At 39.2% G+C, this 25,210-nt stretch overlaps 1 protein-coding gene across 1 annotated transcript in view; it reads right to left on the bottom strand.

The window, feature by feature from the left end:
- Positions 1 to 25,210, bottom strand: part of LOC129457792 (V-type proton ATPase subunit S1-like) — a 258,643-nt gene that overhangs the window by 222,753 nt on the left and 10,680 nt on the right. The window contains exons 4-9 of the mRNA XM_063612829.1: positions 18,131 to 18,176; positions 10,682 to 10,722; positions 10,376 to 10,434; positions 9,362 to 9,597; positions 4,027 to 4,077; positions 1,460 to 1,700 (exon numbers count right to left, since the gene is read on the bottom strand). Coding sequence (XP_063468899.1) covers positions 1,460 to 1,700; positions 4,027 to 4,077; positions 9,362 to 9,597; positions 10,376 to 10,434; positions 10,682 to 10,722; positions 18,131 to 18,176 — 674 coding nt within the window. The remainder of the gene's footprint in view (positions 1 to 1,459; positions 1,701 to 4,026; positions 4,078 to 9,361; positions 9,598 to 10,375; positions 10,435 to 10,681; positions 10,723 to 18,130; positions 18,177 to 25,210) is intronic.

Here is a 25,210-nt window from a genome sequence, read left to right as displayed (position 1 = left end):
GGATGTGAAGTGATTTGCCTATTTTTGAAAGTAATTTTTCATAAGTGGTATTTCTGTAAGTCAACTAAGTCATTCCTGGAACAAGGTAGAGGTATAAATCAATCAATTCCCCTGGTCTAATTAGGCGAAATTATTTGTAAAATATTCCTTGTTGTCATTATATCCTCATTGCCATTTCTCTATATGTATATATACACACACACATACACACATGTATAGACATACACATACATAATATAAATAATATTCATAAACATTTTATACACACACACACACACACACACACACAAAAGAATCCTTGGAACCAAACTGTCCAGAATTTGAGTTCTGCCTCTACCATTTACCAGTTATACTCTTTAGAAAAATTATGTGATTATCAGAGATTCAGTCACCTCATTCATAAAACAACCTTGCAGCATTATGGTAAGTTCTGAAGACAAAGTACATAAAATAACGACCACAGCACCAACACACACGGGACACTCACAGGTAGCAATTATTGTTAGTCCATGCCTGGCACGCTCCTGAGTGTTTCCACGTATCTTAGGCCACGTATTCTTTACATTAATAAAGATAGGTGAGAAATTGAGAGAGGTTAAGTAACTTGCCCTGGTGGCTGAGCAGTAATTTGAAACCAGGTCTGTCTGACTCCAAAATGCGAGCTCCTTCCCTGCCCCAAACTGCCTTTCATCCACACCACACTTCTCTAAGCTTGGGAAGGATGGAAGGGAAGAATATGCATATATGCCAATGCCCATATATATTTGGAAAAGGTTGGAATGTGCCCATAAGAGGTACATGCAAAGCCCTGCCTACTATTTCAGGGAGTGGTAGGAACAAGCTAAGCTTCATTCACAGGTAAACAGGATAGAGGAACTTGACAGAATGTCTCTCAGCCTAAGATTCTGGTGGTGAAAAGGAATCTCTCACACCCCATTCCTTTCTCCAAATACTTTCAAGATCTTTGGGATATTTTTGACTCCCCGCTGAGTCCCTTCCTACTAACTGCCAAAGCTGTCACTCACACTGCCGATGTACTTCTTATCTTCCCTGATAAGATCACTGCGCCACTCCCTGGAGGAAATAAAATAATTGTCCACCAATGCCTCTCCCCAGAAGGGCCTCTCAGTCCAGGAAGTGTCAGTCCCTGGCTTCACCCACAGCTTCACTAGGGCTTAGATGGCTGGCATTCCTCACTGATAATTATTCATGCTGGATAAAGCTGAATGCAAAAGCAAGCCCTGGGTAGGAGGTGGGGGGCACAGGGAGATAAAATTCTCTATCCTATTCCACTTCATACCTTAAAAGACAAAGGAAAAAAACCACCAATATTCTTTTAAAGGCATCTACTTCTCTTTTCCTTAAGCATCTAGGTTTGTTTCCGGTGTTTTTAAACAAACACTGAGCTCTTTTGGTAACAAAAACGCAGGTGCATTGAGCATAGGTTTTAGTTTATTACCTGGAAATCAATAAAAGTGACCTCCCATAGGCTCGACCCATCATCTGTGTCGCTGCGCAGCAAGAGGGCCTGGTCCTGCTGCAGGCTGCCCACACGTTGGCAGCGGTAGGAGTAACCAGAGGGAGCATATACGCCAGTTGGGTTAAAGACTGCTTGGATTGAATTGTTGGAAATGATCTCGACTTGGCGCAAACTAAACCAACTCTGCATGGACAACTTGTTGTAATTGGTAAGGATGAATCTGAAAATGGTTATAAAAACAGCATTACTCCTAAAGAACTTTTCCCACATTTACTGACGCAAGGCATCGTCTATGAACAGTACAATGGCGCCCTCTTTTGTCAGGCGGCAGAACGGGCTTGGGGAGAGGCTTCACTTTTGCTGCAGAGCCTTCCCTGGATGGATGGAAAAAGAGCAAATGACAGGGCAGCCCCCAAAGTGGACAGTGGAAATTCCTACAAAAGAAAAAACACACAAAGTTTGGGTTTGTTTTGTTTTGTTTTTCCTTTTTTAGAATCAACACTTGATTATGTGTTTATTATTCAAAAAATTTGAGAAAAAAATGGACATCAATGAAGAATTTGCTAAATTGTGGTTTAAAATAATAGTAACAGCTCTCTTAATAACTTCTGTGTTATGTATGTGTATTGTGTTTAATCTTCACTTCAACACCATGTGATAGATAATGTCCTTATTCTAACTTCACAGCCGAGGTATCTAAGACACAAAGGGCTTGAATAAGCTCACTTGGAGAGTAAGTGTCAGAGCTGGGCTTCAAATCCAATCTTAACTCTTTTGGAATGGACTGTTTTCCAGCCATGAAAAAAGTCATAATTTACTTGTCATTATCATTTTATTTCCATTTTTAAAAAAATATGTGACTGCATTAAAAAAATGTCTGGAAGGATAGAGATTAAAACATTAGTAGTGATTGCAAATGGCGTTTAGATTATTGATGATTTTCATTTTCTTCTTTCTGTAGCTCAATATTTTCTGATTTTTCTGTTTTCATTAGTTTTTCTTGTTTCTGTTTGGCTTATCTGCAAGCAGACCCTAAGACAAGGGTGTGAATATAAGAAATATTCAGAGGAGTTTAGTCATTCAAAATATGTAAAATGGAGAGAAAAGAAATGACAGAGGAAGGGAAGGCAGCTAAAAGAGGCATATTATTAAGCAAGTTTCCAATGTGGACAAGCAGGGCTTCATGGCCATGATGGAACCTGGGAGCCAGAGTACAGCACATGCTGCTGAGTTATCTCACCTGACGGGGAGGGAGCTGAGGTGTGTGTATGTTTCCTCCAGTCATTGGTTGAAGGCTGCTGGGCCAGGGACTGGGGGCAGTGGGCCAGAGAAAGCTTTTAGGCAAAGAGAGGCAGGGAGTTGAAAGTTCAGCAGGTAGGCTACAGTGCTCTCAGATGGAAAGGACCATGTAGATATTCATGGGATACTGACAGTTTCTGCTACATACCTGTATCATCAGAATAAATAATAATAATCATTTCTAGATCAAACAGACATGTGTATTTGGTCACCTTGTGGGATTCTATTTACTTGTAAAGTTGCTCTGAAAGATGATGACATATATTTTCTAAATTATCAGTGAAACACTAGTCTCCCACGATACGTAGACAAGTGTTCTGAGGAAGAAGGCTCTCCAAAATTAAACACAGGAAACACTGAGTTAGTCAAAGTTACAAAGTGCAATAGTCTTCCTTAAGATTATTTTTTCTCAGAAACTTTAACATACAAATTTACACTGTGAATTGCCAAGAGGAAGACACGGTTTAGAGTCGTTCCCAGACACATTTGACCACAGAATCCCCTTTTCGTAAAATCTTATAAATATTTTTACAGAGCAGAAGTGTCCCATAGAGCAAAGCTTAAGAAAGACTGCCCTAGCACAATCCTGCTGGTTTTCCAAATAATGTTAAAGACACAACTACTTATCTCCACTAACAAGTTTGTCTTATAGGAAGGGACGCACTGTATTTTTATAAGAAAAAAAAATGCCTTCAAATTGCTCCCCCCACCTCAGGAGCAGTTCCTAACTGCTTGGCTAAAGTCTTTGTTGACAGATGCATCCTTTCATACCTAAACACCAAAAAACTGTAGGCCTCTGTGTCTGCTGGGGGAATAATGTAATGAGGCTTTTTCATTGTAGTTAAATGGTAAGTGTGATTCATTATAAGAAGCTATAGAAAATAATTTCAAACCAGAGCCCCAGCCCTTAGAGCTTTATTTCTATTGTCTTCTTTCTCAGAGGAAAACGATATTACATTCTCAGGATTGGGAGTTTTCTAAGTCCCTAATGCAGGCGGCATGGGGGTAGGGGAGAGAGAAGAACTATGGGTATTTTGGTAGAAACTTTTAGAAAGAAAGCATTAGTACAGGATCCCATCATATCACAGCACCAACTTTTCAGTGTAATTAGGTTGATGTGGCATGCGATGTGTCACAGTGTTTGGGCATATAGCAAGCCCTCGCTTCGCACATGTGGAATGAATAAATTCTATAGAGCTAATCTGAAGTGCTGAAACTGTGATACTCCAAAGCGGTGTCCTACCTACCTTATAGCAAGACTTCTAGGGTTTCCAGCATCACCAAGCTTCAAAGACAACCTAAGAAAAGGAAACAACGCAGTATATGAAAATAGGAATGACCCTAACTTCATATCTACTCAAAAGTTATCTCAAGGTGGATCACGTAACACCTAACACACAAAATGTATAGAACATTTTTTTAATCTTGAGGTAGGCAATGGTTTCCTGAAAAAAGTACAAAGGCATGAGCCATAAAAGAAACAACTGATAAATTGCATTTTACTAAAATCCAAAACTTTTACTCTTCAAAAGACACTGTTTAAGAAAACAAGGCAAGCCACGCAACAGGAGAAAATACGCACAACATGTATACATAAAGAACTCTATCCAGAATACAATAAATAACACTAACAACTCAACAAAAGACAGCCCAATGTAAAAATCGTAAAAATTGTCAGAAGACTCGAGCATGTTTTAAAGAAAGATATACAAATGGTCAATAAGTACATGAAAAGATGCTCAGGACCATTAGACATTCGGAAAATGTAAAATAAAACCACAATAAAGATAACACAGTACAGGAATCAGAATGGCTAAAACATTTTTTAAACTAACTCTTAAGCTTTTAATACCTACATTTATTCCTATTTTCCAAAGAGTAAACATAAGATTTCCCAGAGCGAAGACAGATGAATTGACTTACTCATGGGAACAATCGTATTGGTTCCCTCTTCTAATCCAATTCTCCCCAACCCAGGCAGCATGCGAAGAGCCAGATGTCATCCTACACATATTGGGATTTGTAATACAGATGAGCAACACCAAATTATGAATCTGGGAGCTTATATAGGAGAGAAACCGTGGTTTCCTTCTCACCTCCCAAGAGAGGGAGAGAAACATTTGCTCCTCTAGTGTCAATAAATTCTCCTTAGAAAGAGAAGAGGGATGATTAGTCTTTGGATGAAAGAGTTTAATTAGCCTTTGGATGGAAGCAAATCACTCATCATAAGGAGACAAATGGCTGCAGGTCTCACACCCATGGTATGTAAATAAAGATCTCCAAGGGGAGGATAAGATAAGCTTCTCTGAGTTTCTAACCCCTGGAATGTCTCTATGGCCTTGAATTTCATTACCCCTTGATACATGAACACATTCCTTTCAAGAGGTAAATCTCTCATTAACTCTAACACTTATCTTTTAACCCAGCTCCCAGTAAAAATTTGTTCAGAAATTCCTAAACATGCAGAAATATAAAAATGCTTTCTCTAGTCTCACTCTGACCATACGAACTGTTAGTGAGAATGTGAAGCAACTGGAACTCTCATACGATGCTGGAGAAAAGGAAAAATGATGCAGCCACTTTAAAAAACAGTTTGGCTGTTTTCTAAAAAGGTAAACATACACATACCATATGATCCAGGCATTCTACTCCTAGTTGGAATGACAGTTAAGAGAAATGAAGATACCTGCTGCCACAAAGACTTGTACATGAATGTTCATAGTGACTTTACTTGGAAAGTTATGCAAAAAGTGAGCGAAAAAACAAATTTCTATCAACAGGTGAATGGATAAATAAGTTGTGGAACATCTATAATATGGACTACTACTCAGCAATGAAAAGGGAAATACCATTAACACATGCAGTAACACGGAAGATTATCAAAATCATTAAGCTAAGTGACAGTGGCTACACTAAAAAAGAGTACACACGTCATTACATAAAATTCTAGAACATGCAAACTAATTGATAATGATAGCAGATCAGTGGTTATCTGGAGATGTGACAGTGGTTGGAAAGACGCATTACAAAGAAACACACAGAAACTTTGGGGCATGATGAAAATGTTTGTTGCCTTTTTTTTTTTTTTTTTTTTTTGAGACAGGGTCTTGTTCTGTTGCACATGCTCAGGGGCAGTGGCATAATCTCCACTCACTGTAACTTCCACCTCCCGGGCTCAAGCAATCCTCCCACCTCAGCCTCCTGTGTAGCTGGGACTACAGGCATGCACCACCACACCTGGCTAATTTTTGTATTTTTACTAAAGACAGGGTTTCGTCATGTTGGCCAGGCTGGTCCCTAACTCCTGACCTCTGGTGATCTGCCCATCTTGACCTCCCAAAGTACTGGGATTACAGGTGTGAGCCACCGTGCTCAGCCATGAGGATCTTTAAGTATCAGGCACTGTGCCATCAATTGGGAACACAAAGGAGAAATACAACCTGGAACAAAAGCTGCTCAAAAAGGAGCTCTTTTTACTCTTTCAAGTGTTCTACTCTCACACATGTAAAATGGATTCTGAATTCTTGAGGCTATAATTGCCTAAATTCCAAATACACACAGATGCTGGGATTATGCTCTATTTGCAGGGCTTTCACTATTTAAAAAGACTTCCGTAGCAAATCCGTCTGCCAACAATTTGCCTCTCTCTGAACATTTTGTTTCCAAGAGCTAAAACGTGGTCATCTTTTTTTAATCTGTGCTTTTGACCTTACATGGTTATGTCTTTGTTTCAGTTTGTTATTTCAGCAACTCCCATTCTGCTTCTTAAGATCTTAAGATTTCCTTGCCAGCACCACAAGGGCATCTGGCTCATCCATGCAATTCACAGGAATCAGCCACTAGGTCTCAGCAGCTGGTCCTTGACACCTCCCTTCCTGGAAGCCTCCTGTTGCTCCTCTTTGGGCAGGCTGTCCAGGATGCCTGCACACTCCGTGTGCAGGACTCCAGCAGGTGGACGCTGCATACTCAGGGCTCACACCTGAATAGAATTCTAAGCAGTGACCAAAAAGTCAGTCAGGTTCTGCCTAATCTTTAATTTGTGTCCTGTGAGACCCGAAGCTTACTGGAGAAATTAGACACTATTTCACTCTAGTTATCACTGGGATGTCAGGTAGGAAAAGAATGCTACTACTATTAATACTTTGAATAGCAAGTGCTTATGCATGTATTTCCTCATGTGTTTTTCACAACCTTGTCAGATAGGGTCAAGAGGAAGAAGATAAATGGTCATTTTTAAAGATGTTTTAAACCCCAGCTCTATGAACATACACGCTCCATGACTTTAGCAAGTTTTCTAACTTCTGTGACAAATGCCTGTGACTCTGAGAGTTACTGTGAGGAATAACAGACATCGGCCTATGAAGACCTCACCGTGCCTGGCCCACAGTAAATTCTCAAGGCCTCATAGCTATAATGAATAGATGCCATCATCTCCATTTGACAGATGATGATCCTACAGGTCTTGCCTGTAAAATCACAAAGCTCACTGGTAGAACTGGGCCTAGAAGCCATGTTTTCATTCTTTCCTTCTCTAGGTTCCCAGTAATCACAAGATCTCTAAAACCCAGCAAAAAAAAGAAAAAAAAAAAGCTGTAGGCGCCCGGGCACGGCGGCTCAAGCCTGTAATCCCAGCACTTTGAGAGAATGAGGTGGGCAGATCACCTGAGGTCAGGAGTTCGAGACCAGCCTGGCCAACATGATGAAACCCCGTCTCTACTAAAAATACAAAAATCTAGTCAGGCGTGGTGGCACGTGCCTGTAATCCCAGCTACTCAGGAGGCTGAGGCAGGAGAATCGCTTGAACCTGGGAGGCAGAGGTTGCAGTGAGCTGAGATCACGCCATTGCACTCCAGCTTGGGCAACAAGAGCGAAACTCTGTCAAAAATAAAATAAAAAAAATAAAATAAAATAAAATAAAAAAGTAAATAAACAAACAAACAACTGTAGGACCCTGATTTTCTCCCACAAATGCCCTAGGATCAGGATAAATGGAATCAAGGAGAGCCAGTCAGCCATAGACAGGCAAGATTATCCCCAAGCAGGCAGCCTCTCTCCTTGCAACTGACCACAAATAAAGAGCCCTGTGGGGAATTAATTAGCACCCCAGGAAAGGGTTCTGAGCTCTCAGCCTCCCGTAGTCTCTTTGATAGCCTTGGATAGTTGAGCTATAACAGGATAAACAAATCTGAGAGGACTCTAAATGCTTCCGCTTACATTTCCCTAAATCGCTAATAAAAGATTGTCATTCTGAACAGCAAGATACTAAGATTTGTAATATGACTTTTAATTGTATATTAATAGAATCCATTTTTACCCATCGTCAAGAATTTTTAAGTGAGAAGTAAAGTTCAGGAATAAAAGGATCTTTCCAGCTAAAGTACATAAAGTAGAAAAAGAATACACACACACACACACACACACACACACACACACACACACTGTTATGCTTTATATAAAGCATCCTACCCATCTAAACCAAACCAGAACAAATGCAGAGAATCTTCCAAAAGGATCTATTTTACCAACAAATGTTGAAAGAAGGTTTATAGAAAGCAAGCAGGACATGCCAGATTTCCTCTCCCTGGACCAAAATAAATAAAAGCAAAAATTTTTGCTTGGATGACTGAAAAGCAGAGAAAGGCATTGGAAATTGATTTGCCCTTCAAACATGTTATTTGTTTAATCTGCTTATCTCAGATCAAAACTAATTATTCCAATCATTTTGAAATGTCCTGAAGAATTATCTGGAATTTAGCCATTAAAAAGTACCCTTGCATATTTGCAAACAGGCAATATTCCACTATTTCAGCACACTGACACCCCCCTGCCCCCCACCTCCGCAGAGTCAAGCATTTGCCCTGGCTAGTGTGTCACCCACTAGAATGTGTATGACCCTGCTGGGATATGTGATCTCTTCCCTGATAGAATAAAAGTAGTTTGACACCTAACATTTGGAATTGAGACCAAGCCTGGAATCCTTTGCTATTTTCAAAATGAGTTTGAGAACCCTCGCTTTCCAAAGTCTCATTTTCTACAAGTTATTCTGACAATTAGCAAAAAGGTTCAGAAGAAAACTGCCGGGAAAATATAACAATTTTTTTTTTTTTTTTTCCAGATGGAGTCTCACTCTGTCACCCAGGCTGGAGTGCAATGGCGTGATCTCAGCTCACCGCAACCTCCACCTCCCAGGTTCAAGCAATTCTCCTGCCTCAGCCTCCTGAGTAGCTGGGATTACAGGCACCCGCCACCACGCCAGGCTAATTTTTGTATTTTTAGTAGAGACGAGGTTTCACCATGTTGGCCAGGCTGGTCTCCAACTCCTGACCTCAGGTGATCCACCCCTCGGCCTCCCAAAGTGCTGGGATTACAGGCGTGAGCCACCGCACCCAGCCAACAATTTTTGAAGTTAACTTCTGACTTGTTCCTTTATTTTAGACAGTAAATACTTCCTCAAAGATGTGTGTCAGGGTCCTATACAAAGGAGCCTACTCTTTTTTTTCTGAAATGACAAAACAAATTGAATGCAGAGTTAACAGAACGCAATAGCCCTAGGGGCTTCCTCAAACTGAGAGATCAACTTACCTAGCACTTTCTTCACTGCAATTTGGGTTGTCAGGGTCCACTGTTACCTTCTGACCAAATGTCTCATCTGTAAGGTCCAGCCAGGTTTGGTTCTTAAATTTAATCATTATTCTTTTGGCCCAGAAGAGAATGCAAGGAATTCTGTCGATGGAGACATTAACTGGGCCATGATGGCTGAATGCATTCCAAGGTTCTTTTTCTAAATGCCCTTCTTTGCTCAGATTGTAGTTGAGAGCCTAATTAACCAAATAAAAAGAACATAAGAGACGAATTTGTGTCTATGGTACAAAAGACTTCCTAGAAATGAAAGAGCTAATTCACATCCCGTAATGGTAAATACATGCCATTATACATTTATTAAAACCCATAAAATGTACAACACAAAGAAAGAAATTTACACCAATTACTCTAGTGTAAATACAGATAAAAGAAAAATTAGTTAATAGAGCAGCAACTTCAGCTTATCAGTAACTAAAGATTATTATTATTATAGCAACAAAAGTGAAGCTGAATATTGTAATGAAAATATAAGAGAGCAAGTAAAATTAAGTATTTTAGGTTTTTCTCAACTATAAGATTCCATAATAAACAGAAAACCAAATACCACATGTTCTCACTTATAAGTGGGAGCTACGCATTGAGTATACATGGACATAAATATGCAAACCATCAAAACTGTGGATGATTGGAGGGTGGAGGGAGTGGAGTGGGTTAAAAAACCACCTATCTGATACCATACTCACTAGCAGGGTGATGGGATTCATACCGCAAACCCCAGCATCATGCACTATTCCCACATAACAAATCTGCACATGGACCCTCTGTACCCAAAATAAAAGTTGACTTTTAAAAAGAAGAGATTCCATAATACGTTTCCGCACCCAAATTTGAAGCAAAAATGTTACTTATTAATACAATTATAATTTATATTTTCACAGAGCACAGACATGATTGAAATGTGTTTTTAAGTTTTTTAGAGCTAGATTACAATCTGGTTTCCTGATGTAGCCATACCTGTGTGATTGGCACTGTTGTGAAATTCTGGACTGGTTTCATATCTCCATTATTCTGATCTGTCAGATAAATAATGATGTGGTTACCAAATGCTAAATGTCATTTATTAACGTAATTGAGTGGCAATGCTAAGCACTGTCACATATATCAAGCTTGAGCCCCTTTTCGCTCATAATTTAGAATGCACTAGTATAAAAGATTTCACATGAGTGACTCCTGGTACAGACACCATTGGTCAGGGAATTCTATCACAGAAAAAGCCCTTCTCTACCCCACAAGGAATCATGTGGGCAACTGGAGTCTTACCATTCTTCATAACCACTTCTTTATTTGAAGATGTTGGAGAACTGAAATTAGAAAAAAACAAAAAAATTAAAAGATGCTGAATAAATATCTATAATTCAGATGTTATACGAAATTTTAAGAAGTATATTTCACTTTATTATATCTCAGAATAGATGAGCAGAAACAGCCTGCCAAAACTGTTCATTTCTTAATAGTGAATTTCCCATTTAAAAACTAATATGTCTCTCCCCCGTTGTCTCTGCATTTAACAGAGAGAGAAAGTAACATGTTCTTCAAAAAAATATGAAAAATAAAGAAAAATTTTAGAAAGAAAAATTTATTTATTTATTTTTATTTTATTTTATGAGATGGAGTCTCACTCTGTCACCCAAGCTGGAGTCCAGTGGTGTGATCTCGGCTCCTTGCAACCTCTGCCTCTTGGGTTCAAGTGATTCTCCCACCTCAACCTCCTGAGTAGCCAGGATTACAGGCATGCACCACCACACCCTATTAATTCTTGTATTTTCGGTAGAGATGGGGTTTCACCATGTTGGCCAGGCTGCTCTTGAAGTCCTGACCTCAGGTGATCCACCCACCTCAGCCTCCCCAAGTGCTGCAATTACAGGTGTGAGCCATCATGACCAGCCAGAAAAATTATTTTAAATCAAACCTGATTCTTATTCATTGAATAATATTATGGGGGGGCCTACTATGTGCCAAGCAGTGTGCTACACGCTAAGGTTTAACCAATAACAAATATAAAATAACAAAGTAATAAAACATATAAAACATTTTACAGTGAAATTTTATACTACATTGCATTGTTAACATATCAAAGCCAAAACATCCAGCCTTTCAAAAAAAAGACTGACTCAATTACCAAAAAGTTATATTGGAAACTTATGAGCATATAAATTATGATATATATCCTTGTGTTTGTGTGTGTATATATCCTCTCTATATGCATACAAACACAAACACACACACACACACCACATATGTATATAATTTACTTTTTACAGTTTAAAAATGGATTTTTGTGGACATACTGTTTTAGATTTTGCAATTTTTTTATTAAAACTATGTCACAAATATTTTCCATGTAATTATATACTTTTGACACATTTTAATGTCATGTGGTATTATATGACAAAAATGTATCATAATGTATTTAACCAAATTTCTACTCTTAAGTATTTAATTTGTTTTCAATTTTATTAGCATCATAACAATACTGCATTGAACATTACTGTGGATTGTTTGTTCACACCTATGAGAAGTTCCTTAAGATAAATTCCTTGAAGTGAAATTTCTAAGTTAGAAGATATACACATTTTTTATTACAGGACATACACAAATATAAATAGAAAAATATAATAAGCCCCCATGTACCTGGACCCATCATTCAGCTTTAGTAATTATCAGGTTACAATCAATCTTGTTTCACCTACAAGCTCACCCTCTTCCCCCGTGTGATATTAGTTTGAATAAAATATCAAAAATTATATCATTTCAGTATATATCTCTAAAAGATAAGAACTTTTAAAAATAACAGCACAATTACATCTAGAAAACACTAATAATTATTTAACATAAAATTAGTGTTTAAATCTCCAGTTTTGTCATAAACGTCCTAAAAATTTAAGTTTATTGCATATTTTAAGTTTTCCATAAGTTTTACCTACAGTATATGAGAATGCAAATCAAACTCTATACCTAACAATTCCTGTGATATAAGGTCTCTCTATGTTACTATCATATAAACTCAACATTTTTATAATTAGAGAAAGATATATATTACATGATATGTATACAAAACATAATTGTAGTTGAAGAGTTACTAAATCTATATCATAGTAAAGTGCTTTAGAATTAATTATATGGAACCAATTACAAATTAAATGCACCATTCTCTCTGTAATATGATCCCTATTATCTAATGAGAATTTCTGAAGATGACAAATTGGTGACCATGTCTACTAGTTGCTATTAATAAATTTATGCATGCATGCAATTCATTAATTTTCATCAACTTTATTGAGGTATATAATGTACAGTAAATTGAATTCATGCAAATTAAACAATTATATGAGTTTTGGCACAGGCACATACCCATGACACCACTGCCACAATAACAATACAGAATACTTAAAACACCCAAAAAAGTTTCTGCTTGCATTTTTGCAGCTAACAGTTGTTCCCTCCACCCTCAACCCCAGGCAACTACAGACTTGCTTCTGTCACTTTAGATTAGTTAGCATTTTCTTTTTTCTTTTTTGAGATGGAGTTTTGCTCTTGTTGCCCAGGCTAGAGTGCAATGGCACGATCTTGGCTCACCACAACCTCCACCTCCTGGTTTCAAGCGATTCTCCTGCCTCAGCCTCCCAAGTAGCCGGGATTAAAGGCATGCACCACCACACCCGGCTAATTTTGTATTTTTAGTAGAGACAGGGTTTCTCCATGTTGATCAAGCTAGTCTCAAACTCCCGACCTCAGGTGATCCGCCCGCTTTGGCCTCCCAAAAGGCTGGGATTACAGGCGTGAGCCACCGCGCCCAGCCTAGTTAGCATTTTCTACAATTGCGTGTAAATAGAATCATACATATTCCTTAGCATTTGGCTTCTTTCCGTCTTATCGTAATGACTTTGAAATTCATGCATGTTGTTGCATATGTCAGTAGTTCATTCTGTTTTAGTGTTAAGAAATATTTCATTGTATGGATATGCCATACTTTGTGCACACATCATGAATATTTGGGGTGATTCTGGTTTGGAGCTACTACAAATAAAGATTTAAGAACATTAATGTATAGGAGTTTGTGTGAATATGTTTTTGTTTCTCTTGAATAAATAAACAGGAATAGAATGATCAAGTCACATAATAGAAGTAACTTTTTTAGAAAAGCTGTCAATCAATTTTGGCTTCCCTGTTGTTCAACATTCTTGCTAACATTTGGTAACATCAATCTATTTAATTTTAACCATTCCAATGGGTGTGGGTTGTTAGCTCAGTTTAATTTTAATATCCATTTCCCTGGTGATTAATGATGCTGAGCATCTTTTCTTATGCCTATAGAGCATTTATATAGTTTCTTTTGTGAAGTGTGCTTAAATCTTTAGCTCATTTTAAAAATTAAATTCATTGACCTCCATAAGTGCTCTTTATATGTTCTGGATGCAAGTCCTGTGTCAGATATACACACTGGAAATATTTTATTGCATTCTGTCTTCCTTTTTCATTTTCTTAATGGTGTTTTTTCAAAGATCAATAGTTCTAATTTTCATAAAGTCCAATGCATTCTCTTTCTCTGTTATGGCCTGTTTTTGTGTCTAAAAGAAATATTTGCCCAATAAGGTCACCAAGATTTTCTCTTGTGTTTCTCCTAGTTTTTAAATTTTAACTTTTACACTTAGGTCTGTGATCCATTTTGAGTTGATTTTTGTGAGCTAAGGTACCTGTATCATTTTGGAGCTAAGGATAAAGAAAATGTCCTATTAAGCTTGCAGAAGTAAAAAACACGAATCATGCAAGGATTCAGCCAGTGCACCTCTCTCACCCCTTCACAGAAGCAAATGGAGGACATGCTCCCACAGTGTAAGGGCACAAGCCAACAAAGAGAAAGCGCAGGCTCTCAGAAACAGCACATCTCACTAGAAGAGGGGTGTACATCAGGCATAGAATCAATCCAGACTGGAGCAAGAGGACAATAAAAGGAAGCCCTACAGAGAGATCTCTAAGTGAAAGGAGAATTTGAGAGACCACTGCATATTAGAGGAAAGAATATGTGAAAAGAATTAAGACTATGCATGTTTTGAAATTGCAACTACAAAAAGGCCATTTTTAACTCAAGGGAAAAAGAAACGTTGTCTAAAAAAAAAAAAAAAAGAAACAAACAAACAAAATTATACTCTACTAACTAGCTTGTCTGTGAACAATATACATAGTCATATTGATGCAAGCACTGATGAACTGAAAGTAGTAATGTAACTATATTGGAGGGATGGGGGGTGGAGGAAAGAAAGATGAGGACATTGGAGACAGGAACTTTGTCAATAATAAAGGAACTTGTTATAAAATCTAACACGTATAAATGGAGAAATCATCTATGCACATTATTTTGATATTATGGCAGTATGGTGAATTGTATGATTGTTACCCAGTCTTTGTTTCCTTCTCTGGGAGAGGATTTTGCATCCCCCTAGGCCATATGACTTGCAGTTCCCCCCTGTGGGTGGAAAATACTTCCTGCCCCACCTGGCAAAGGCCCCACCCTTAAGCCTGGAAACCCATGGCCCTAAATGGGAACACGCATTCCTGTTTCTGCGCCCAAATGTTGCCTTTTGGCTCACCAGGGCCCCCTATCCAGTACCCATACAAACCCCAAACCCCAGGCTCCACAAGCAGATGAGCAGATGAACAGGTGAACAGAAGAGCAGCAGAACAGCATGACAGAGAAGGAGAGACGAGAAGCAGCATCTGAACTGCTGCGGACAGTCAGAGAGGAGATCAGCTGCTGGACAGCCAAACTCCAGGGGAAGATCATCCCCCAATCCATCACCCTTCCAGCTCCCCATCCATCCTGCTGAGAGCCACCTCCACCACTCAATATAACCTCCACATTCACCATCCTTCCAGCCCTGTGTGACCTGATTCTTTCTGGATGCCAAACAAAAACCCGGGGTCCAAGAGGGCACTAAGCTGGTTAACACTTAAGCCGTCTGAAGATGGCAGAGCTAAAAGAGCACTGTAGCACACCCACTGGGGCTTTGAGAGTCACAGGCACCCAACCCTAGATGCTACCATGAGGCCAGAACCCAAAAGCACTTGCCCTGGTTCCTGCACCTGCCCATCTGCATGCTCCCCTTCTTGTAAAAGGTTTGAGCACATGTGGCAGCGGCCAAACAGATGCACCACACCCCTGTTGCATGTCCTGCAAGGGGGGTCACGGAACTCTCCAGTTTCAGCTATACATCTTAATTAGACCAATGGAATATGAGCAGAAGCAACAGTGTGGCAGCTCTGCAGAAGTTGCGAGTGTCTGCATGTGCCTGCCATCTCTTGCCCCATTCCCTCTGTCATAAGAATGGCATGCCCAAATAAGGGCTGCTCTTTCAGTCTGGGACTTGGAATGAGAAGTGGAAACAGAGCTAAAGCAGGGTCACAGCAGCCCACCTGTAGCTGTCAGAAGTAACAGGAGCAATGAAGAAATGTTTGAGGCTGCAAACTTCTGCAATGTAGGGGTTGTTTTGTTTCTAGAAAAAAGGTGACTAATACAAGCAGTGGCCAACAGAAGAAACAACTAAAAATTTGAAAATGTTTGCCTATAGAAGTAACTAGAAGACAGTTTTTCCTTTAATGTGTGTCTTGTCTTGTCACCTTTTGATTTTTTGAAACCACGTACATGTATTACTTTGATAAATTTTTCTATTTTAATTTTTTAAAAAGATATCTTCCTTTAGAAATTTACAAATTAGCATTACGGTTTATATTAAGTCTTTTGTGAGTACAAGTTTAATTTCCTGAGCAACAAAAGTGAGGTTCCCATCCAAGTAATAATGAAAGTATAATAAAGATATGCTTTAGCCAAATCATCTAACCTACCTAAACTCCAGACTTTGTAGTACAGGTTGAAACGTAACTGAATACAACATATGAAAGAGGCACAAATACCCAGACATTACCCAGGCAGACTTCGGCCTGCCAGCTGTGCTTGCCTTATTTCACCTCTTCCCTTCTCTCTCTGCTCCAGCTACTCTAGCATTATTCAGTTCCTTGAACACTTCATGGTCCATTTTTCCCTTAGCACCTGCTGTTCCCTCCACCTGGAATGTTCTCCATCCTCCTAGTTATTTTCTACATCTCCTCCAGATGATGGCGTAAGTATCACTTCCTCAAGAACACAATCCCTAACTTGTGCGAGTTCTAATCCCCCTATTGTATGTGCTCATTGCTTCCTATACTTTTCTTTCACGACACATTTCAAAGTTTATTTGGAATAATATATATCATTTGATTAACAAAGGCTTCCCTATTAGACTTAGTCCATGAGGGCAGGGACTATCCCTGTTGTGCTCACCATTGTAGACCTAGCACCTAGCATGGGGCCTTGCTACTTAAAAGCACCAGTTATTTTTAAAATGTGTTGCATGCACAAATGAACTAAGAAATTGATGAAAATACTCTGAAATCAAAGTGGAAAATGGGAGGTCACACAGGATTTCTTTTTGGATCAAGAATAAACCCAACTTGAGGAAGAAATGTGCAAAGTGAGAATAATGATCCCTACTCACTCTATGTTTAGAAACCGCGTATCGAGCTTAAAATACAATCCTCCTTCCTACAGACAGAATATTGAATAGCCCCAGGGAGTTGAAAGATATTTTAAATTTCAGATCCATTATTGGAAAGAACACACAAAACAACAACTGTTGTTTCCTTCATAATGAATTAATGAGCCATAATATTAGATTCAAATGATCATTGACTTATGTGATTTCTAAGATCTAAAGATTCTGAAGCTAAAATTAAGCCCATTAACTTTGTCTTAAAAACAGAACTGGGATTTTTCTAATTCTTGGTGTACATTTTACTAGTGTAATACACAAATCAGGCATTTCTGTGTAACCCAGGTGGGGAAACAGAACTAGGCTTTAACCACCTAAAGAATATAAGCCACTTACTATTCAAAAGTGAACCTGCAGGAAAGCACCAATTGACTCAGAAACAATGGAAGAAAAAATTGTTAATGTCTATATGTATAGATTTTACCAGTTGTGGACTAAGGACTCTTTAACCCGAGTTTTGCCAGATTCTCCTGCTTGCTGCTGTCCCGTGTTCACACTAAATTCCCTGAAGCATTTGTTGAGATGGCACACAATGAGTGAGTGGGAGACATGACATACCTTAATTGCTATTCACATTTTCAATATTCTTTTTTATAGAAAAAGCTCTGAGTGTTCCTTATATGATGTATAAAGAAGCCAAAGGGACAACAGAAATAGAAACAGGAATTTAATTGCCATCTCTTAACAGTTAAAAGAATTTAACACCTTTTCTTTGAAGGACAGGATATATATTTCTGAGGTTTTCAATTTTTTTCTTACTCTTTTCTCACATAATAATGGCAGGGGATACTGTGGAATTAACATTTACTTGTAAATATAAAAGAAATCTGAAAACTGATTTCAGGAGTCATTTTCTCACAGATAAATACTTTGATACATACTACAAAAGTTTCTTGGATATTTTGAACAAATAACACATGTCTCTTATAAAAAAGCTTATATTTTTACCTCAAGCATAAACTCTGGTCAATAATTTTTGTAGCTACCTGTATGATCTAGCCTATCCATTTTGAATCACAAGCAAATGTAGATATGAAACAACATAAAGAAATTACAGAGCCACCTAATTTCATACTTGCATTTAAGTTCACAAATACATTGCTTTAAAAGATGTGCAGTTACTCACCTTACATTCTTCCTGGCAAATATATGGTCCAAGGTTAGTGAAAATCCTATACATAAAAAAATCAGTGAAAAACTAAACAAAATTTTTTTTCCCATCAAGAAAAGAATCCGTTTCTTCAAAGCAAGCACATCTGTTAATTCATAAATGCAAACAGAGCAGAGGCAGTACTTTTCACACCATGTAACTGACGGCATATTTAACCAATAACAGGGCAGCTTTCTCAGAATGTATTCCATGGTGAGGGGAGGAAGGGAGGAGTCTGATAATGCTTAGAGTATAGAGTGAAACAAATATTTAGGTTTTTAATTATTCATCTCATGGAAAGATTATTAAGGAGCCAATTTTTAAAAAAAATATATTTGCCACTTAAGCTCATTTTAGAAATTTGCAGTGTTTTGATACTCTCATATAACTCTTAAGACTCTTTATTTTATATACTTCATACTCCATATATGTCATACTATTATCTATTTCATACTACACTTCAGGAAGCTATTAATTTCTCCCAAAAATCTATGAAGTATATATTTTTATATGTATTTTTCAGGTGAATAAATAAAAATCTCGGGAACTTCCCTAAAGTTACATATATGTCCTAGTTCACAGTCTCCTGTTGAATTCATGAGCCTCTATTTGCCAAGAGGTGTGGACAGCAATGGTGAGGAGCACAGGATTTGGAGTCAGAAGCTGAAGTGCCTGGCCAGCTCCTTACCAGTGAGCAAGCTGATACCAGGAAGGTTATTTTCCCTCTGGAGCCTTGTTTCCTCATCTGCAGAGTGGGGACAGACACACTTAATTGTTGTGAAGATTAAATGGGATCATGGATGAAAGGCTCTTTTTTTTGTTTGTTTGTTTGTTTTAAGCCAGTCTCACTCTGTCAGGCTGGAGTGCAGTGGCGCGATCTCGGCTCATCGCAACCTCAACCTCCTGAGTTCAAGTGATTCTCTTGTCTCAACCTCCCGAGTAGCTGGGATTACAGGCATGCACCACCACGCCCAGCTAATTTTTGTATTTTTAGTTGAGATGGGGTTTCACCATGTTGGCCAGGCTGGTCACGTACTACTGACCTCAGGTGATCTGCCCGCCTCGGCCCTCCGACAGTGCTGGGATTACAGGCGTGAGCCACAACCGCGCCAGGCCATGAAAGCCTCTTCTTAACTCAATGCTTAGCTAAATAGAGTGCCTATTGTTATTCCTTCCCTGCTGGCCTCTCCTTTCACCTCACTTCCCTAAAAAGCCTGAAAAACAAAACAAATGACAAAATTCCTAAGAGTTATTTTACATTTTTTAAAAATACAATTAAAATGCCACAATAAAGAAAATCCTCCAAAACGAAAGTGTCAAGTGTCACCATTTGGGGCACTTAGGAACCTTGATGGCTTAAAGACAAAGTACGGGTAGCGGAAAAGGGCTATTTGTAAGTGAAATTTCAGAGATGATGGACTATAGGAAAGCTGGGGTCTTGGCGCTGAACAGACATTCCTATTCCTCTCACACACCACTTTCTTCCAACATAGTTCACGGGACCCCAACAGAAAATAAGAAGAGGAGAATAAAGCAGAATGACTAGAGGAAGTGGGAGAATGCAGGAGTAAGGAAGAAAGTTGCTAACAAAAATTGTAAAATAAAAAGGGGCACTGGCCTTAAATGTGGCCTTTCTGTGCCCCATCTAATTCCTACTGCCTCCTCATACTCCCTCTTCTTCTCTGTTTTCATTTCACCCAGTTTCTACTCTTCACCTCTCCTTTTCTCTTTCTGTTCTTTTCCTGATTCTGTGGAATTTCAAGTAACAAGCAGGTCTGGATAAGAGAAGTTTAGTTTTAGGTAATGTTGACAGATAACCTATAGGATAACCTGTTAAAGTGGAATGTCAGAAACACAACAAATGATTTTAATATAAGTATGTTCCATGCAATATTTGGGACATACTATATTTAAAATTTATTGTTTATTTGAAAATTAAGTTTAACTGGGCACCTTTTATTTTTAGTTTCCTAAACCAGCCAGTCCTAGTCTTAGGGAAGCTCAGCTACTCAAAGTGTAAAGTGCATACAAATCACATGAGATTCTGTTAAAGTGCAAATTTTGACGCAGTAGGTCTGGAGTGGGGTGTAGGATTCCACATTCCTAACCAGCTCCCAGATGATGATGATGGTGATGCTGCTTGCCTGAGAATCGCCCTTTGAGTAGCAAGGATCTAGACAATAGAAATAGAACGAGAGCTACATATGGAATTTAAAATTTTCTAGTCACATTAAAAAGAAGTAAAAATAAACGGGTGAAACTAATTTTAACAGTATTTCTATTTAACCTGTCTAAAATAATATCATGTAAAACATACTCAATTTTAAGGATTATTAGTGAAACATTTTACATTCTTTTTCTGCCCTAAATCTGAACTCTAGTGTATAATTTTAAAAATTTATTTATTTCTATATTTTGTAGAGATGGGGGTCTTGTTATGTTACCCAGGCCGGTCTTGAATTCCTGGGCTCAAGCAGTCCTCCCGCCTCAGCCTCCAAAAGTGCTGGAATTACAGGCGTGAGCCACCATGTTACTTATATCTCAATTCAAACAAGCCAAATTTGAAGCGTTCAGTGGACACTTGTGGCTAGTGCCCCCTGTATTGGACAGGCAAGATACAGAACATCTCCTGCAGCTGCCACAGCAGTACTTGGTATTATCTTTTTTTTTTTTTTTTTTTTTTTTTTTTTTGAGACAGAATCTCGCTCTGTCACCCAGGCTGGAGTGCAGTGGCTCAATCTCGGCTCACTGCAAGCTCCACCTCCCAGGTTCACCCCATTCTGCTGCCTCAGCCTCCCGAGTGGCTGGGATTACAGGCGCCCGCCACCACGCCCGGCTAATTTTTTGTATTTTTAGTAGAGACGGGGTTTCACCGTGCTAGCCAGGATGGTCTCGATCTCCTGACCTCGTGATCCACCCGCCTCAGCCTCCCAAAGTGCTGGGATTACAGGCGTGAGCCACCGCGCCCGGCCAGTACTTGGTATTCTCTTACGGGAGCAGTGGCAGTGCCTACTCCTCAAGGCCCTGGTCAGGAGAAAGTGAGAGCCCAAGCCAATGACGATCCTGCATTGTGACAATAATGGTTCTGTGAACCCTGAGAAAGGACAGTGTTAGTCCCTTAGTAGTTATTACATAAGAATCTTTCGGCTGGGCACGGTGGCTCACGCCTGTAATCCCAGCATTTAGGAGGCCGAGGCAGGCAGATCACGAGGACAGGAGCTCGAGACCAGCCTGGCCAACATGGTGAAACCCTGTCTCTACTAAAAATACAAAAAAGTAGCCGGGCATGGTGGCAGATGCCTGTAATCCCAGCTATTTGGGAGGCTGGGGCAGGAGAATCGCTTGAACCCAGGAGGCGGAGGTTGCAGTGAGCCAAGACCACGCCACTGCACTCCAGCCTGGACAACAGAGCAAGACTCCATCTCAAAAAAAAAAAAAAAAAAAAGAATCTTTCATGGAAATATGCTTGGGTTACATTTTCAGACACACACAGAATATTTTTAATTTACATAAAGTATCATTTTAATAGATTTTATGTCCTGATCCTAAAATTTTAACATAGTATTCTTTCTGTTGTTGAAACATTCTCCCACTTGGTTAAGAATATTCAAGGCATAATAATTAGTAGCTAGTAGGTTTCACACATGTATTTTAGACTAGAAGTCACACTTAAGATATGACTGTCTGAGAACAGCTCATCCTGTGACTTTGGAGGAAAAACAGTGACAAGAAATGCTAATTGGACATCTTAGAGGCTGCAAAGCACTAGGGTGTCACCTGCCCGGCATTGTACCTTCCCGCTCGGACTGCTGAGGAGCCTCTGTGAAGAACTGTGAAGGGTCTGAGATTTTATTCACTTAGAAGCTAACTAGTTAGCCTGACAGTTTTATGGATGCTGACAGAAGACACAGACTCCTGGGTCAGAGTAAAGGAATTTATTACTCACCACACAGCAAGTGACACCAGCATCAGTGTATTTGGTCAGTTCCCCTTCTCCTTGGAGTAATGTAGGTGGGCCCAGATGGATACTTGCACACACAGTGGGCTTCATTTCAGGAGAGAAACCCTGAGCTTAAGGAGCCCCAATTTTTTTGTAGTGAGTAGTAAACCTATCTGCCCTTTGCTCTGAGGGGAAACACTACCTCTACTTTCCAATGCTATAAGCGAGCCTGTCCTTTGCTACAAAGGGGACATGATTTCTACCGTTCAAGGCTTCTCCCTATACAAACATCCTAGAAAAGGTATTCAGAACAAAGAGCAGTTAGGGACTAGCTCACAATACAGGCAGAAAATGCAGAGGCACATGGAAAATTTCCCCTCTACTGTCTCCACAGGAGAACAGGAAGTTGTACAGCCACGCTGCCTTCTTTACAACTGGACACAACTTGGGTTTGCTTTATTTTTTGATTTACTGTATGTAACTAAATGAATGTTACCTGAATATTTGAATATCAAAAATCTATCTTCCCATAATCACATATGACCATATAGAATTGTGTTCCCACAGGAACAAAAATGGATCTAACTTAAGAATTCTAATATTTACCTTAAGAAGACTAACAGGCGCACAGTCTCTATTCATTCAATGCTCTCAGATCAAAAGTTGCATAAATGTTTAAATCAATTATAATGGTCTTTGCATACTGATTCAAAATCCAAATCCATGTACCTCCTACAAAGCCCGGCATGGCGTGGCCCCTGCTGGTCTCTCTTGCCTCATTGAACACCAGCTCCTCCTCCTGAACATGTTCCAGGCACACTGGCTCACACTCAGCTTCTCAGCACCCTCAACATGCCGAGTTCCATTGCACCCAAGTGACCTTTCACATACTGTTCTGTGAAGTCACCTCACACCTCTCTAGCTCTCCCTGTATTCTATTCACTTTCATCATAACATATATCACAATTTGCACTGAGACATTTATTTTCTTGTGTACTTATTGATGCTGTTTCTTCATCACACGGCACGCTCCATGAGGGCAGATACTATGTCTATTTGACTGATATATACCTGGAGCCCAAGTTGGTGCTCAGTAAAATATACAGAATGAATGAATGGTCCTATCAAAAAATGCCACATAATTAATTCCCACTTTGTGCCACATGGTTATGACTCCCAAGGCCTGAGTCTTTAGGCAACTATAATGGAAAATCAATTAATTCAAGTATTCCATAGAATTCTGCCACTTGAAAATGGGAACAGACAAAATCCAGGTTACATCAGTTCATAGCACCCTCCATTCCCCAAGGAGCAGGAGGTACTGTATAACTCTTTATCAAGTTCAGAGCAAAATTGCTGCCATGTTTTCTACCAATTTTCATCAAATTAACTTCTGCATTAATTAGAATCAGGATGGTACATTAAATAGTTGTAAGTGCTTTTAATTTAAATGTTCATGTTTCTCACTTTAGGTTTCCCTTTGAGTTCTTGGAACACAGATGATGTGCCAGATTAATGGCCCTTAATTGTGTTCTGGGCTGCTCGAGCTAAACTAAGACAGGAGGCCTGCTCTTGAAACAAATTTGTGCATTCAACAAATACTGACTGTCACCGTGCTAGATTATTTACCAGGAATACAAAGTGAAAAATACAGTCCTTGTCCCCAAAATCCTCCCAGCCCAGTAACATGCAGAAATGTAAACACCTTTGGAATATTCACCCAGCAAACCAGTGACTTTTCTTGAGGTCAGCCCCACCTCTTCCCCAGGCAATGGCTGATTAAATGAAGGAGACAAAGTGGCAGGTATATAATAGACAAGACACTCTGATATGGGTTTCTTTACCTAAAGTACAAAAGAGCCTTGATTAGAAGGATTTGCTAAATGACACTTTTAGTGTGGTAATCAAGGCAAGACTAGGAAGAGAGGCTTGAGCCTCACAGACCTGGGTCCCAGGGAAGGAAAAAGCCTCCGCTACCCTCAAAACATGCTATCACCGGGCACCTGTGATGTCCACCTTGACAGAGACACTGAGATGAAACTCAGGTTGAGAATATGTGTCATGTGATGTTGGCTTATCCTTGAAGTCACATTTATAATAAGGGCAAAATGAATTATTTGGATATAAATTAGCCAGCACACTTAGTTTCCTTTTTTTTTTTTTTTTGAGACGGAGTCTCACTCTGTTGCACAGACCGGAGTGCAATGGCATGATCTCAGCTCACTGCAATCTCTACCTCCCTGGTTCAAGTGATTCTCACGCCTCAGCCTCCCGAGTAGCTTGGGACTCTACATGCGTGAGCCACTGCACCTGGATCATTTTTGTAATTTTAGTAGAGACGAGGTTTCACTACATGTTGGCCAGGCTGGTTTCAAACTCCTGACCTCAGGTGATCTACCTGCCTCGGCCTCCCAAAGTGCTGGGATTACAGGTATGAGCCACCATGCCCGGCCATGCACACTTAGTTTCAAAGGGAGTATTATATACAACTACTTGGTAACAACTCCAAGATATTATTTTCTAAATAATTAAATACATTTGTGAATTCTAACTTAAAACCCATCTAAGTAATTTTAAAATTCACACATATATGAGCACACTATTCCATAGTATGTGAAATGGCTGTATCTATGAACTGGCTACAGAGTCATTCATTTTGGCTATCCTCACAATTAGTAATGATTGCTAGAACCAACGAGATCAAAAAGCAATTTTTAAATCAATAGAAAAATTGCTTCTGTTCTTTTGTACAGCAATACAAACCCAGAACCCCCTCTCTTCTTCTTTTCTTTTTTTCTTCCTCTATTTCCTTCCTTTTCTCTCTTGTTCTTTTTTTTAAAGGAAAAAATTGTTTTACAGTAAAGCCCTTTAAGCGATAAAGTCTTAATAATATAAAGTGTCTGACATTTTGCATGCTTATTTTGGTAGGAATTTTTATATTTATACATTATACTCATTTACATATTATATTTGAATAATCTTGAAAGAATTCTGATGATTTTTCATTTTACTGTGGAATACAAGGGCTGCAAGAGTCACTTCTGCCATGCTCCATCACCAAAGATCAACTGTTTCCCCACTGAACTCATCCACAACACAGATCTGGTCCATCTACC

Source organism: Symphalangus syndactylus, chromosome 11, assembly GCF_028878055.3.
Source record: "Symphalangus syndactylus isolate Jambi chromosome 11, NHGRI_mSymSyn1-v2.1_pri, whole genome shotgun sequence".
Taxonomy (NCBI): Eukaryota; Metazoa; Chordata; class Mammalia; order Primates; family Hylobatidae; genus Symphalangus; species Symphalangus syndactylus.
Note: the sequence above shows the minus strand (reverse complement) of the source record. Positions and strands in the feature narration are given on the sequence as shown.